The following is a 17,719-nucleotide window of genomic DNA, read 5'->3' on the forward strand; positions in this document are numbered from 1 at the left end:
CCATACACTTGTTGTAGCAAAACTAATTACATACAATACTTAACTCAGTAAAAAATATGATATGCATCTAAATCACTATCTCAAAAAGCATTAATAATAGCTTTTAAAAAGTTCTTAAGTTCTGGCGGTTGAATTGTAAAGCCTAATGGCATTGGGGAGTATTGACCTCTTCATCCTGTCTGAGGAGCATTGCATCGATAGTAACCTGTCGCTGAAACTGCTTCTCTGTCTCTGGATGGTGCTATGTAGAGGATGTCAGAGTTTTCCATAATTGACCGTAGCCTACTCAGCGCCCTTCGCTCAGCTACCGATGTTAAACTCTCCAGTACTTTGCCCACGACAGAGCCCGCCTTCCTTACCAGCTTATTAAGACGTGAGGCGTCCCTCTTCTTAATGCTTCTTAATGTATCGCAAAATAAAAATAAATAAATAAGTCTCCCCTGAATGTATCAGGAAAACAGTAAGGAGTCATTGGTAATTACGAAGTCCCTCACATTTTTTTTAAAATGGGACCCAGAATATAGTGAAACATGGACTTCTGCAAAACCCTTGACCCCAGGTACCATGAAAACCTACAGACTACAGAATATTTATGACACAAGTAGCCAGCTTGTCCTTGAATGGAAAAGCCTACTAAAGGTAGAGGATCATCATCTCAGGTGAAGCCCTCCCCACCATTGGACGCATCTAGTAGTGTTGTCACAGGAAAACAGCATCCATCATTAAGGACCTCTACAATCAGACCATACTCTCTTCTCGCTGCTACCATCAGCAGGTCCCACACCACCAGGTTCAAGTACAGTTATTACCCCTCAACCATCAGGCTTCTGAACCAGAAAAAATATTTGATATATAGATTTAATTTAGCATAAATTTCTATTGGAGTTGAAATCTGACAAGATTGGAAGCAGATTAACTGGAAAAATGTAGTTTTTACTGGATTGATCTAGATATTTGTAGCCAAAAATATTACCTTTAACTTTTGAGAAGTTAGTTACCAATAGGTAAAACAAATGATCTTCACTGCTTAGAAAAATTAAAGTTTACACTAAGTCTAATACACAAGTTAAATGGAATTGAAGCCTTAAATTCCTTTTAGGTACAGAGAAATAAAACAATACATGCTTCTAATAGCTCACATAAGCTACCATATATTCCAACTCAGTATGAAACCTGGGAACAGAAAAGTTATGAATTCCACTGAAGTCATTATCTGATTAGGATTAAGACTAAAGAAAAAAGGTATTTAAATGCAGTCATTCTTGTATATGAAAGTACTTTATCCTACCTTTCAGTGCCGGGTTGGTTTTTGATAGTTTAGTCAGTGTTTTGGTAGCCCTTTCAATATCCATGCCATCAATAGCCTTAAGCAGATGTGGGGTCAGAATAACATTATTTTTTGACTTTGTTGATCCGGTATTAGATGTTGGTTTAAAGAGTTTACGATTTGACTGAAAACCTATTTTTTTGACATTTGGTTTAGAATGCAATCCAGCTGTTTTCTTCCAGGTACCACCAACTAGAAAATATTCCAATAATCTTGGTTACATTAATATCTTTAGTTCAGTTTATAGCATTCACAATAACTATGACAAATTTTGAATAGTACACAAATAAAGTACTGTGCAAAAGTCTTGGGCACATGTAAAAAGATTCTATAAAGTGAAGATGCTTTCTTAGATAATGAAATGAAGTTTCTAAGTATAAACAAAAATTACCATAAAGAGCAATAAACTAAACCAAATTGCTATTTGTATGACCACCCTTTGCCTTTAAAACTGTATCAATTCTCTTAGGTGCACTATTGTGTAGTTTTATAAATATGGCTGGTAGCTTGTACCATGCTTCTTGGAGAACTTGCCACAGCTCCTCTTCAGACTTTGGTTATCTTGCTTGCTTCTGTCTCTCCTTATAATCTTTTGCAGAATTTCTTGTTCTTTTTTGAAAATAGTTCTCAATGACCCAGGCCATGTGTTTGGGACCATTGTCTTGGTGCAAAATGAAGTTTGGCCTGATCAGATGCCTTCCTGATGCTATTGGGTGATATGTATGAATCTGCTTGTACTTCTCAACATTGAGGATTTCATTAATTCTGTCCAGATCACCAAAGCACCTTTGCTATAAGGATTTTTTTTTTAACATATGTCTAAGACTTTTGCACAGTACTGTATAATGGATGAAATTGTTTAGCCAAGGAAACAGCTCTTGTACTGTTTCTTTCAGTTATGACATCCTACTTTTTTTAAAAAAAAGCTATTCCCTTAGCATTTAGTCAAAATATTTTTAATCATCCTTTTTGTAAACTAAGTTGTATATATTTGAAGTTATTTTTACTTAACATACCCACTTTCAGACCCATTATCTTAAATAGGAAACAGGATAAACGAAGAACATTATTTCATTTCATCCCCTTAATCTTCACTTTAAGACTATACAGCTAAAGCATATTTTGTTTACCTTGTACCTGCTTCACCATTCAAAATTATAGCTCAGCTTCATTTTTCTCTTATTCCTTATCATGATTCCTGTAATGTATACTATTCTGTTGCAATAAGATTTGCTCCAAAGCTATGTAGAAATGCAAATTTTATGTTTCATTTACCTTTATATTTAGTTCTGAAATTTGTAGAATTACCAGTATATGTCTGGCATGTATCATGTGCTGGTGCATATGGTTCATATCCAAAATATTCATTTGGCTTAACAATGGGTCGTCTTAATTCTTCATCCATTGGAGGCCTTCTGTCTTGGTCCTGATAAAAAAGTAGGACTAGTCACAAAATTCTAATTCAGCAAGGACTGTTAACAAAAGATAACAAAATTTGTACACTTCAGTGACTTGAATGTACTTAATGATATTCACTTACAAAAAAAAATTAATAATTTCTCACTCCTCTCGGGAGTTTATGTGGGGTACCAGAAGATCATACAGCTCTGCATGCTTGTTCTGACCAAATATGGCCCATATTTCAGTTTCTGTTCACAGCATTCCTCAAATTCTCAAACTTACTGCATCCTCAATTAAACTCAATGGAAAAGTCATCTTAAAAATATTATATTAAGCATATTAATTTATATGCTTTTACTACTACTCAGGTCACCATCAGCTTGATCCATTATAGAAACCCTACAGCACAATACAGGCCCTTCGGCCCACAATGCTGTGCTGAAACTTACTTTAGAAATTACCCAGGGTTACCCATAGCCCTCTATTTTTCTAAGCTCCATGTACCTATCCAGGAGTCTCTTAAAAGACCCTATCATATCCGCCTCCACCACCATCGCTGGTAGCCCATTCCACGCACTCACCACTCTGCGTAAAAAAACTTACCCGACATCTCCTCTGTACCTATTTCCAAGCACCTTAAAACTGCCCTCTCAGCTCTGGGAAAAAGCCTCTGACTATCCACATGATCAATGCCTCTCATCATCTTAAACACCTCTATCAGGCCACCCTCGGCAGTGTATTCTGATCACTCACTACTACTATGTAAATACCTACCTTATATACCCCCTATATTTTACTCTACCTTAAAATTATGCCCCCTCAGATTAGCCATTTCCACTCTGGGAAAATGTCTCTGGCTACCCACTCGATCTATGCTTCATAGCATCTTGTACATCAAGTCATGTCACTCAACCTATCATCATAAGACATGCTCGCAAAAGCATTGGCCTTAGCTTTGGTAGAAGGATTGGAGAGGCACTTAAGAAAAAACATTTTACTCAAGGGAGAAAGGCTCTGGGCTCTCTTCCTGAGAGGCTGGTACAGACCATAAGAAGATATAGGAGCAGAAGTAGGCCATTCAGCCCATCAAATCTGTTCCACCATTCAATCATGGGCTGATCCACTTCATCCAGTCATCCCCACTCCCCTGCTTTCACCCCATACCCTTTGATGCCCTGGCTGATCAAGAACCTATCTACCTCGGCCTTAAATATACCCAATGACTTGGCCCCCATAGTTGCTTGTGGCAATAAATTCCACAGATTTACCACCCTCTAATTTCTCTGTATCTCAGTTCTAAAAGGACGTCCTTCAATCCTGAAGTCGTGCCCTCTTGTCCTAGAATCCCCTACCATGGGAAATAACTTTGCCATATCTAATCTGTTCAGGCCTTTTAATATTTGGAATGTTTCTATGAGATCCCCCCCCATTCTCCTGAATTCCAGGGAATACAGCCCAAGAGCTGCCAGACATTCCTCATATGGTAACCCTTTCATTCCTGGAATCATTTCGTGAATCTTCTCTGAACCCTCTCCAATGTCAGTATATCCTTTCTAAAATAAGCCCAAAACTGCACACAATACTCCAAGTGTAGCCCTACAAGTGCCTTATAGAGCCTCAACATCACATCCCAGCTGTTATATTCTATACCTCTAGAAATGAATGCCAACATTGCTTTTGCCTTCTTCACCACTGACTCAGCCTGCAGGTTAACCTTTAGGGTATCTTGCACAAGGACTCCCAAGTCTCTTTGCATCTCTGCATTTTGAATTCTCTACCCATCTAAATAATAGTCTGCCCGTTTATTTCTCCAACCAAAGTGCATGACCATACACTTTCCAACACTGTATTTCATTTGCCACTTCTTTGTCCATTCCCCTAAACTAAGTCTCTCTGCAGGCTCTGTTTCCTCAACACTACTTGCTCCTCCACCTATCTTTGTATCATCGGCAAATTTAGCCATAATTCCCTTAATACCCTAGTCCAAATCATTGACATACATCGTAAAAGGTAACGGTCCCAACACCGACCCCCGTGGAACTCCACTGGTAACTGGCAGCCAGCCAGAATAGGATCCCTTTATTCCCACTCTGTTTTCTGTCGACCAGCCAATGCTCCAGCCATGCTAGTAGCTTCCCTGTAATTCCATGGGCTCTTATCTTGCTAAGCAGTCTCATGTGTGGCACCTTGTCAAAGGGCTTCTAAAAATCTAAGTACACCACGTCTAATCTTTGTCTACCCTGCTTGTAATTTCCTCAAAGAATTGCAGTAGGTTTGTCAGGCAGGATCTTCCTCTCAAGAAACCATGCTGGCTTTGGCCTATCTGGTCACGTGCCTCTAGGAACGCCTTAATCTCATCCCTAACAATTGATTCCAACAACTTCCCAACTACTGATGTCAGGCTAACAGGTCTATAGTTGCCTTTCTGCTGCCCCCACTCTTCTTAGATAGCGATGTAACATTTGCAATTTTCCAGTCATCTGGTACAATGCCAGAATCTATCAATTCTTGAAAGGTCATCATTAATGCCTCCACAGAATAAAAACATAGAAAACCTACAGCACAATACAGGGCCCTTGGTCCACAAAGTTGTGCCAAACTTGGCCCTATCTTAGAAATTACCTAGGCTTACCTATAGCCCTCTATTTTACTAAGCTCCATGTACCTATCTAAAAGCCTCTTAAAAGACCCTATCGTATCTGCCTCCACCACCATTGCCAGCAGCCCATTCCATGCACTCACCACTCTGAGTAAAAGACATACCCCTGACATCTCTGTACCTACTCCCCAGCACCTTAAACATAGAAAATAGGTAGAGGAGTAAGCCATTTGGCCCTTCAAGCCTGCTGCACCATTCAGTATGATCATGGCTGATCATCCAACTCAGAACCCTGTACCTGCTTTCTCTCCATACCCCCTGATCCCTTTAGCCACAAGGGCCATATCTAACTTAACCTGTGTCCTCTTGTTGCAACCATTTCAGCCCTGGGAAAAAGCCTCTATCCACACGATCAATGACTCTCATCATCTTACACACCTCTATCAGGTCACCTCTCATCCTCCTTCGCACCAAGGAGAAAAAGCCGAGTTCACTCAACCTATTCTCATAAGACATGCTCCCCAATCCAGGCAACATCCTTGTAAATCTCCTCTGCACCCTTTCTATGGCTTTCACATCCTTCCTGTAGTGAGGCAACCAGAACTGAGCACAGTATTCCAAGTGGGGTCTTACCAGGGTCCTATATAGCTGCAACATTACCTCTCAGCTCCTAAATTCAATTCCACAATTGATGAAGGCCAATACACCATACGTCTTCTTAACCAGTCAACCTGCGCAGCTGCTTTGAGCGTCCTATAGACTTGGACCCCAAGATCCCTCTGATCCTCCACACTGCTAAGAGTCTTACCATTAATACTACATTCTGCCATCATATTTGACCTACCAAAATGAACCACTTCACACTTATCTGGGTTGAACTCGATCTTCCACTTCTCAGCCCAGCTTTGCATCCTATCAATGTCCCGCTACTGTAACCTCTGACAGCTCTCCACACTATTCACAACACCTCCAACCTTCGTGTCATCAGCAAACTTACTAACCCATCCCTCCACTTCCTTATCCAGATCATTTATAAAAATCACGAAGAGTAAGGTTCCCAGAACAGATCCCTGAGGCACACATTTGTCACTGACCTCCATGCAGAATATGACCTGTCTACAACCACTCTTTGCCTTCTGTGGGCAAGCCAGTTCTGGATCCACAAAGTGATGTTGCCTTGGATCCCATGCTTCCTTACTTTCTCAATAAGCCTTGTATGGGGTACCTTATCAAATGCCTTGCTGAAATCTATATACACTACATCTACTGCTCTTCCTTCATCAATGTGTTTAGTCACATCCTCAAAAAATTCAATCAGGCTCGTAAGGCACAACCTGCCCTTTACAAAGCCATGCTGACTACTCCTAATCATATTATACCTCTCCAAATGTTCATAAATCCTGCCTCTCAAGATCTTCTCCATCAACTTACCAAACACTGAAGTAAGACTCACTGGTCTATAATTTCCTGGGCTATCTCTACTCCCTTTCTTGAATAAAGGAACAACATCCGCAACCCTCCAATCCCCTGGAACCTCTCCCGTACCCATTGATGATGCAAAGATCATCGCCAGAGGATCAGTAATCTCCTCCCTTGCCTCCCACAGTAGCCTGGGGTACATTTCATCCGGTCCCGGAAACTTATCCAACTTGATGCTTTCCAAAAGCTCCAGCACATCCTCTTTAATATCTACATGCTCAAGCTTTTCAGCCTGCTGCAAGTCATCACTACAATCACTAAGATCCTTTTCCATAGTGAATACTGAAGTATTCATCAAGTACCTCTGCTATTTCCTCTGGTTCCATACACACTTTACCACTATCACATTTGAAAGTGTGTATGGAACACACTATTCTTTCACGTCTTCTTGCTCTTCACATACTTGTAGAATACCTTGGGATTTTCCTTAATTCTGCCCGCCAAGGCCTTCTCATGGCCCCTTCTGGCTCTCCTAATTTCCTTTTTAAGCTTCTTCCTAGTAGCCTTATAATCTTCTAGATCTCTAACATTACCTAGCTTTCGGAACCTTTTGTACGCTTTTCTTCTTGACTAGATTTATACACCATGTACCTTTGTACACCATAGTTCCTGTACCTTACCATAACTTCCCTGTCTCATTGGAACGTACCTATATAGAGCTCTACACAAATATCCCCTGAATATTTGCCACATTTCTTCTGTACCTTTCCCTGAGAATCCCTATCTGTTTCCAATGTAAGCCTCCAATTTCATGCCTGATAGTCTCATAATTCCTCTTAATCCAATTAAACACTTTTCTAGCTTGTCTGTTCCTATCCCTCTCCAATGATAGAATTATGATCACTATCTCCAAAATGCTCTCCCACTGAGAGATCTGACACCTGACCAGGTTCATTTCCCAATACCAAATCAAGTACAGCCCTTCCTCTTGTAGGCTTATCTACATACTGTGTCAAGAAACCTTCCTGAACACACCTAACTAACTCCACCCCACCTAAAGCCCTCACTCTAGGGAGATGCCAATCGATATTTGGGAAATTAAAATCTCCCATTATGACAACTCTTATTATTACACCTTTCCAGGATCTGGTTCCCTATCTGCTCCTCGATATCCCTGTTACTATTAGGCGGCCTATGAAAAACATCCAGTAAAGTTATTGACCCCTTCCTGTTCCTAACCTCCACCCACAGAGACTCTGTGAACAATCTCTCCATGGCATCCACCATTTCTGCAGCCGTGACACTATCTCTGATCAACAGTGCCACACCCCCACCTCTTTTGCCTCCCTCCCAGTCCTTTCTGAATCTAAAACCCAGCACTTGAAGTAAACCATCCTGTCCCTGAGCCATCCAAGTCTCTGTAATGGCCACCACATCATATCTCCAAGTACTGATCCAAAATCCCTGCATTCTGCCTTCAAATTCAAATTTCCAAGGTGAATCATTTCACACTTTTTCAGGTTGAACACCCGTTCCCAGCACAGCTCTGCATCCAGTTAATGTCCTACAATTACCTCCACTCTCCATAACTCCACTAATCTTCATGTCATCTGCAAACTTACAAACCCATCCTTCCAATTCCTCATCCAATTAATTGATAAAACTAGCAGACCCCTGCAGAACACTACAGGTCACTGACCTCCAGGCAGAATGTGCTTCATCTACAACTACCCTCACCTTCTATGCACAAGCCAATTCTGCAACCATACAGCCATATTTCATGTTTCTCTATATCCAATGCCTCCTGACTTTCTGAATAAGCCTACCACTGGGAGCCTTATCAAACACCTTACTAAAGTCCATGTACACCAAATCCACTGCTCTACCTTCAATATGCTTTGTCGCATCCTCAAAAGAAATCAATCAGGCTCTTAAGGTATGACCTGCCCCTCACAACACCATGCTGACTATCTCTAATCAGACTATGCTTCTCCAAATGCTTGTAAATCCTGTCCCTAAGACTCTTCTCCAATAATTTGCATCAAATTATCAGCAGTGGAACAGGTGAGGTTTCAAGTTTCTGGGTGTCAACATCTGTGAAGATCTATCCTGGGTCCAACATATTCATACAAATACAAAGGCAACATGACAGTTCTTTCGGAATTTGAGGCTACTTGGTATGTGACCAAACACTCTTGCAAACTTCTACAGATCACAGGCATATGTTGTTAAATTTGTTGTTTTGCAGCAGCAGTACTCATCTTTTGTAATGTTTTTCAAAAATTCCTGCAGATCCTCTATCTTAACATTGGTAAATTCCAGCACTTAAGCCTATTTTACGCTGTTGTCAAAAATGTCAAGTTCCCTCCCTGTGGTGTATACTGAAGCAAAGCATTCATTAGGACCTCCCCTACTTCCTCCGACTCCTGGCTAATGTTTTCTTTCCTATACCTGATCAGCCCTACATTCACTCTAGTCTGGATGTCCACAACATTTTTCATTTGCTAAAACTTTATTTTCATTTGGATAAGGTTTTGTTAAGGGAATAATTTGAAAAACCAAAGATCAAGGAGAAGATTTATGACTTCTGGAAGAAGGAAACCGGAAATCCATAATCCAGTTCTCATGGGGGGATTAGGCGTGGAGAGGGTCAGCAACATCAAAGTCCTTGGTGTCATCTTTTCAGAATATCTGTCCTGGACCTAGCACACAAGTGCCATTATGAAGAAAGCATGGCAATGCCTCTACTGTTTTAAAAATTTGCATAGATTTAGCATGTCATCTAAAACTGACAAACCTTTATGGATATCTCGTGGAGATTATATTGACTATTGTATCACAGCCTACAAAAAGTAGTGGATACGGCCCAATCCATCATGGGTAAAGCCCTGCTCACCACTGAGCACATCTACACGGAGCACTGTTGCAGGAAAGTAGCATCCATCACCAGGGACTCCCACCATCTCTAGGTCATGCATTCTTCTGGCTGCTGCCATCAGGAAGGAAGTACTGGAGCTTCAGGACACGCACCACCAGGTTCAGGAACAGTTATTACCCTTCAAACAACAGGCTCTTGAACCAGAGAGGATAACTTCACTCAACTTCATTCGTCCCGTTGCTGAAGTGGACTCACTTTTAAAGAACTCTTCATCTCATGTTATTGATATGTATTGCTTATTTATTATTATTATTATTATTATTAGTTTTTGTCCTTCTTGTATTAGCAATTTTTAAAAAAAATCACATTGGTGTTGTCCACCTTGTTGGGTGTAGTTTTTCATTGTTTCTATTGTGTTTCTTGTATTTGGGTGATTGTTTAATTTGGGTAAATTTTTAAGAAAAAAAGTTTTCACAAAAGCAAGTCCTGTAGCTTTATATGTTAGGTAATAGTAACACTAAACATTTTTTCAGTATGCTTCATAAATAACATTTTCTTAATTTTTTGAGTTAAAAACTTGAATGTGCCAGAATTACATTATTTTTGGGCTTGTCCCCTACCCAGATTCTGTAACTTTGTGTTCAAAATGAAGTAATAATAAGTATTAAATTCATGAAGCTTATAGTTTGTATTTTCTCACAAGAATTTTTAAAACATGTTAAATTCATGTGGGTTACATTTTTTATACAATTTGTACACTTTATGACAAAGAACCGCTGTCCCGAACACTGTCATTACCAACACACAAAACATTTTAGAAACCAGTCAAGTTTTATCAGACAACTGCTTATGTGGTTGCCATGGAAATGAGAAATAACAGGGGAGCATGGGGCTGTCATGGCAGAAGACTGACATTTTGATGTTTAGAAATGTGAGTAATTTAACGAATTATGCCTCCTGATCTGAGAGTATGTTTTATTATGTGTCATTACCAAACGAGTTAGTATTTGAGTGTTTTAACTGAAAAATAAATAACTTCACTTTATTTCTGTATATTTAAGTTACAGTTACAAACTAGCTATCCAGTCGCGTTAGCAGGTGTGAGACTTAGCCAACTTTTTCTTTAAAAAATGATACGATCACACGACTGGCTGTGATTGTAAAGAACAGTGGTGGTACAGACAGCTTATCAACTTTTATCAACTTTACATCTTTTATCAACTTTATCAACTTTTTTATAACTTTACTTCTATTAAAGTATAATTATCAGATGTAAATATAATTTAAAATTACAGTGATTGTAATTAAATTCAATAATTTTCCACTTGAGTAATATGGTTGAGCACACCCTAAAATAAACTTCATGGCCCCAAAATCATTAGCAGACCAATCAGAAAATACGGAGACACAAAGAAGGCCCAGTGAAATATCAGCAACACCTTGAAAGAGAAAGAAATACAAAAAAAGGGAGACAGGAAAGCTCACTATCATCTCAGAATTACTAAAGCGTGAACAGCGATTAAAGAGATGTCGGTAATCAAAGAATTGGTGAGATTTGTCAGTAATCAAAGAAACAAAAGGGCCACTGATAAGAAAAGACAGGCGGTACAGAAGTTTTATAGCAGGGAATACCCTACCAGAATCTCCAGTGGAAAACCTCATAGCAACAAGAACAGAACTATCTTCCTGAGGCATTCTGACAGGCCTAACGCACACCATGAAATGCCTCATAGGAGAAGCCAGAAAAAAGTGAGACCAAACAGAGCTAAAGTATACCATGATCTGACTGAAGCCAATGTGAAATTTGACACTTTGAGAAAGTCTGAGAAGTACAAGATACAACAGCCACTCCCAGAAGCTGACAGCCTTAGTACCATTTTCAGAAATCACAGATCAACTTAATAGGACAATGGTGTGTCATCCAATATAACCAGGATGTGTATCTTGGCATCATTCAGGATGTAATGCAGAAAGTTGTTGCCTTGTCAAAACAATGAGCTGACTTGGGACAAAATCACTTCTTTTGGCCAATGAGAAGCGGATCTTATCTGGGATTTGCCACAAGTACTACTGTGCCTTGTCCCACAACCCAAACCAATTACTAAAAGACATATGATGCTTCCTGTGAATATGTGGGAAAAGGTGTGCTCTTTCATGGAAATCTGAATATTGGACTAATGAAGACAGTAAGAAGGTACTTTAAATTTCAAGGTTTGCTTTCTTCAGAGTTGTGAGTTCTGTGAATGTTTTGTAAGTCTTACTGATAAAAATAGGGGATTGAGTAAATGTTTAGTCAGTGTTAAAAAAGTGTTCTATCTATGGACATTTAAAAAATAATGATCTCCATAATCTGTTTGAAATTTGAATAGCTGCTTATTCCAGGGTTGGGGAGGATTAGGCAGATGTTTTGTAAGGATTTTTGTTTTTTTTTTATAAGACTCGACAAAGCCTAGTTTAGCTAGGCTGCCTACATTCATGTTTCACGTGGATGTTTTTAACAATGTTACCTAGCCGCTTGCCTTAAAATTTCATCTCTTACGGAATTTTGATAAATAGTGAAAAATGTAAAGATGTCTTTAATTATAAGCGTTGCTTCTTCTAGTTGGACAAGTGTTTGTCAGAGTTAATGCTGAATTAAAACCATTGTTTTTCAAAGTCAAAAGCATTTTGTCATTACCATCACAGTGCATATATTGATGGGAAATAAAATCTTGTTTAGTAATATTGGTCTGAACTCTTTTGCTGGAGTCAAGTGCTTTGATGCCAAAATCAGCATTCTGTCAAAAAAGGGTAAAATCCAATAGTCTAATTAGTAAACAGATGTTTCATTGTTTAGCCAAGGAAAATATTGACATACCTTAAGAAAATGTGTCTCCAAAATATATTCTGAATGTACTTAAAAATGAGTTAAAACAAATTTATTAAAAGGCATGGTTTTTATTTGCAGGATTGACTTTGAAATCTTTGTCATTTCATTTCAAATTAAATTCAGTATTTCGATGATGTGATGGTAATGACACTCATGCATGAAAACTCTGCAAAAATACCTTAAAATATAAAAGTTCTCTTAATGATTGATCAATGCCAAGATCTGGTCTTCATTCCATAGCTAAAAATAAAGGTTATAACATGAACAAAACAGAGTTTCAAGTAATTTCATTTCTCAGAATTTGAATAAGTCCAAAATGCCCTGATTGAAGGATCACCCACTTACTGTGATTGCCCGCAAGGAAATGAATCACAGTGTTGTATATGGTGACATATGTGTACCTTGATAATAAAATTATTTTGAACTTTGAACTGAAGGGCTGCTCTACCTAGATCTAATAGATTTCTCCATTATAAATTATTCTGAAGGAATCTGATGACCACATTAAGTTGCTACCTTCATTCCATTCAGCCTGCTCCTGTACTTGTGTGTGACTATCAAGTCCATTTGGGACACAATCCTACATCATCCATAAAATAAATTGCAAGTGCTGCTCATGTTGCTGTTGTACAATGTTAAGAATTGATCTATTTCTTTATATTCAAAGTTAAACATAAATGGCAATTTAGAGCTTTTTAAAGCCTATCACCTCAAGGGATTATCTTTCCTGAGCTTTTGTTGTGCAAGTAGTTATTTAAATTCAACAGAAGGAGAAATTCACTCAAAATAATTTCAAATACTTACAATAGTATTCATTGTCTTTCGCCGATATTCCATTAATGCATCTGTGAGACTCTGTGTAACTTTTAAGACAAACTTTGCATCGCTATCACTGAAAATTTGAAAGTTTTGCTGAAAGACAAATATCAAAATATTACCAAAAAAAATTGTAACCCAGAACAGAATATGCTTTGTCAAAAAGTAAAATCTAAATAGCTTGTTATTGCTCTCAAACATCAACGATCTGTACTATTGCTGGATGGGTAATTGAAAATTTGGAGAAATCCATAAGAGAATTAAATATTTTGGACATTGGACAAAGTCAGTTATATTGCATTCTTTAAAAGGAAAATCAGAGCACCAAGATTGCAGTTTACACTGCGTATATAGTAAAGCATCTGCTAACAAATTAAAGTCCTTGTAATTCATCCTATGGCTTTTTTCCTCTTTAAGGATACCAAACACATTATGCCATTGTGGTTTGCTCTCTTGATATTGTAGTGACTAAAGATGTCATTGTATCAGCTACATTTAATCATGAATATAAAAAGAATGGAAATAAAAAGTATTGGATGACCCATTATGATTATTTTGACCCTGGAGCAAACTTGAAAGATGGAATGGACAATTACTACACTTATTTATTATTCCATTAATAATCTATTTCAAAATAATTAACAATAATCAGTACCAAGCAATTCTATGGCAGCACAATACCATAAGACTTAATCACCTTAGTGACACTGAAATACATATACTATACTGTACATAAACTGAAATTATTCAAAGTGCAAAATTTGCAGCTAGCTATAGAGAAGACCTTTACCTCTCATCCACCTATTATAATATATTGTAAGCCTTTCAATTTTCAATAAGGTAAATGCACCAAGGAATTCTTCCAGATAGACTGACTATAGAAGATACCAAGCAACACGCACAAAATGCAGGAGAAACTCAGCAGGCCAAGCAGCATCTAGGAAAAGAGTACAGTCAACATTTCAGCCCAAAATATTGATTGTACTCTTTCTAGATGCTTCCTGGACTGCTGAGTTCCTCCAACATTTTGTATGTGCTACTCAGATCTCCAGCATCTGCAGATTTTCTCTTGTTTGTGATAGAAGATATACAAATCCATTCTCAAAATTCATTAGAGATTTCTTTGCTCAACCTTCTTTGCTGGTGTATTTTTCTTACACAAGATTCTTTTCTCATGGCATCCCACACAGCTCTCTTGCAAATACTTAAATTCCGTATAAGACACAAAAACTTACTTGGACCCAAACTGTTAAGTATTAACCATTAATTTTAAGAGCTACAACTGTGTCCTTTCTATATTTTTTCTCATCTTGATAAGACAATTCTATAAATTCTGGAACAACCATATAGCTGTTCATTAAATGCGCTCTCATAAACGGATATCCTTTTAGCAACATTACAAGCCATGGTCCGGCTGTAACCTCTCCAAAGGCAAATTAGCTTGTAACACCGTCTCTCTGGGTTTCCATTATACTCCTTGGCATTCATTAAGCTTTTCATTTTAATTAAAAATAGGACACTCATATTTCACTCTTAGGGGTGCATCCACTAAAAATCCCAATATGTCACTCTAACATTGTGAGTGCTTTACAATGCAAAACAAAATACTGTGAATACTGAAATAAAATCTGAAAATGTTTTAAATGCCTCAGGAAATCAAACTGATTTCTGTGATGGTTGGAACGTTAGGCAGACTTCTTGCTGAAAATGGTTATAAACTCTTTAATTTTGCTTTTTGCACTCATACTTAGCTCCCATCATTGAAGGTGGTGATATTTATTAAGTTTCTGTGTGCCACAGTTCCTGAGATGTTTTGGATTATAAAGTGAGGGACAGAGTTCAAAAGCAGTGAATGGGGGCAGTTGAGACAGTCTGTGCACTACAGTTCCCAAGGAGATGCTGGATTGTGCATGATTAAGAACTTAGCAAGGGCCACTAAAGTTAGATTTAAGCTGATCAGCCATTGCGCGTGTGGGCAGTGCTAGAGTGAGGAACTCAGGCTTTAGCTCAGGGAGTCAGCAAGGAAAGGCAAAAGCTGTAGGTAGAGTTTGTTGTTTAATTTTTCTTTCTTATTTCCCAGTTAGAGTGGTGAGAACATTTGGGATGTTCCTTTTGCTGGATGTGGGATGTCAGGGAGACCTCCAGTCTCCCTGATGACTACATCTCCAAGAACATTTGCCTTCCTCAGTGACAGAACCTGCAAGTTAACCTTAGGGAATTCTGCACAAGGTCTCCCAAGTACCTTTGCATCTCTGACTTCTCAATTTGTTCCCCATTTAGAAAATAATCTCCACCTTATTCCTTTTACCAAAGTACATCATATATCCCTGCACTGTATTCCATCTGCCAGTTCTTCACCTATTCTTCTAATCTTTTTGCAGACTCCCTGCTTCCAAAACACTACCTGCCCCTGTACTGTCATTGTATTGTCTGCAAATACGGCCATCAGGCAAATCATTGACATATAATGTTAAAAATAAGTGGTGGTAACACCCTGAGGAATATCATTAGTCACCGACAGCCAACTAGAAAAGGTCCCCTTATATAATAACACCTTATATACCGGCTGGGTAGCCTCCAACCTGATGGCATAAACATTGACTTCTCTAACTTCCGTTAATCTCCCTCCTCCCCTTCTTACCCCATCCCTGACATATTTAGTTGTTTGTTTTTTTTCGCTCTCTCTGCCCATCACTCTGCCTGTTCTCCATCTCCCTTTGGTGCTCCCCTCCCCCTTTCTTTCTCCCTAGGCCTCCCGTCCCATGATCCTTTCCCTTCTCCAGCTCTGTATCACTTTTGCCAATCACCTTTCCAGCTCTTAGCTTCATCCCACCTCCGGTCTTCTCCTATCATTTCGCATTTCCCCCTTCCCCTCCTACTTTCAATTCTCTTAGTATCTTTCCTTTCAGTTAGTCCTGACGAAGGGTCTCGAGCCGAAACGTCGACAGTGCTTCTCCCTATAGATGCTGCCTGGCCTGCTGTGTTCCACCAGCATTTTGTGTGTGTTGTTTGAATTTCTAGCACCTGTAGATTTCCTCGTGTTTCCCCTTTATTCCCACTCTTTGCATCCTGCCAGTCAGCCAATCTGCTATCTATGCTAGCACCTCTCCTTAATACCATGAACTCTTATCTTGTTCAGCAGCCGCATAAGCAGCACCTTGTCAAAGGCTTTCTGAAAATCTAAGAAAACAACATCCAATAACTCTCCTTTGTCTATTCTGCCTGTTATTTCCTTAAAGAATATTACAGATTTGTCAGGCAAGATTTACCCTTTAGGAAACAACTTTGGCCCATTTTTTCATGTGCCTCCAAGTACCCTGAAACCTCATTGTTAATAATGGATTCAAACCTTAACCACTGAAGTCAGGCTAACTGGCCTATAATTTCCTTTCTTTGCCTCCTTCCCTTCTTAAAGTGTGGAGTGACATTTGCAATTTTCCAGTTCTGTGGAACCAGTCCAGGATCTTGTGATTCTTGAAAGATCACTACTAATGCCTCCACACTCTCTACTGCTACCTCTTTCAGAAATCTGAGGTCTAGTCCATTTGGTCCTGCTGATGTTATCTACCTTCTTAGTAAAAGCAACTACACTTATTTCCGGCCCCAACCTTTGAATTTCTTCGACCCCATTACTTCCTCTCCTGCATCATTTTCCAGTTCACCCTCGCCTCTCTTTTACTCTTTATATATTTGAAGTTACTTTTGGTAACTTAATTTATATTATTGGGCACCTTACCTTCGTATTTTACTTTTTCACTCCTTATTGCTTTTTTAGTTGCCTTCTGTTTTTTTCCAGTCCTCTAGCCTCACACTTATTTTTACTATAATATGTCCTCTTTTTGCTTTTATGCTTTTTTTGTTAGCTATGGTTCCTCTCTTTAGAATATTTCTCCCTCTTTGGGAGACATGCTCCCAGAAATTCCATCCATTGTTGTTCTGCCATCATCCGTGCCAGGGTGTCCTTCCACTCAACTTCGGCCAGATCATCTCTCATGCCTCTACAGTTCCCTTTACCTAACATCAGACTGTAGCTGCTCCCTCTAAAACTGCAGGGTGAATTCTATTATATTATGATCACTGCATAAGGGTTCCTTTACCATAAGCTCCTTAATCAAATCTGCTTCATTGTACAACACCAAATCTAGAATTGCTTTTTCCCCAGTGGGCTCTGTAGCGTTAATGTGACTCGGACACCGCAGTATTAAACACACACGTTTATTCACCAGACTTCCATTTTACAAAACCCCCGCGTTCTGACGTCATACGCACTCTGACCTATGAATACTCACATAATACATTACAGGCTCAATCACAAACTGCTATAAAAATGCAACAGTAGTGTAGTAGTTAGCACAATGCCATTTCAGCTCAGAGCACTGGCGTTGAATTCTGATGCCCTCGCTATGAATG

At 39.0% G+C, this 17,719-nt stretch overlaps 1 protein-coding gene across 4 annotated transcripts in view; it reads right to left on the bottom strand.

Moving 5' to 3' along the window:
- LOC140732104 (uncharacterized) overlaps positions 1 to 17,719 on the bottom strand; it is a 72,059-nt gene that overhangs the window by 4,009 nt on the left and 50,331 nt on the right. For all 4 annotated transcript variants that reach the window (XM_073054260.1, XM_073054263.1, XM_073054262.1 and 1 more), the window contains 3 exons: positions 13,298 to 13,405; positions 2,603 to 2,753; positions 1,289 to 1,519 (listed from right to left, as the gene is read on the bottom strand). In XM_073054260.1, coding sequence (XP_072910361.1) covers positions 1,289 to 1,519; positions 2,603 to 2,753; positions 13,298 to 13,405 — 490 coding nt within the window. The remainder of the gene's footprint in view (positions 1 to 1,288; positions 1,520 to 2,602; positions 2,754 to 13,297; positions 13,406 to 17,719) is intronic.

The sequence above is a fragment of the Hemitrygon akajei genome, chromosome 8, assembly GCF_048418815.1.
Source record: "Hemitrygon akajei chromosome 8, sHemAka1.3, whole genome shotgun sequence".
In the NCBI taxonomy this organism is placed as follows: domain Eukaryota; kingdom Metazoa; phylum Chordata; class Chondrichthyes; order Myliobatiformes; family Dasyatidae; genus Hemitrygon; species Hemitrygon akajei.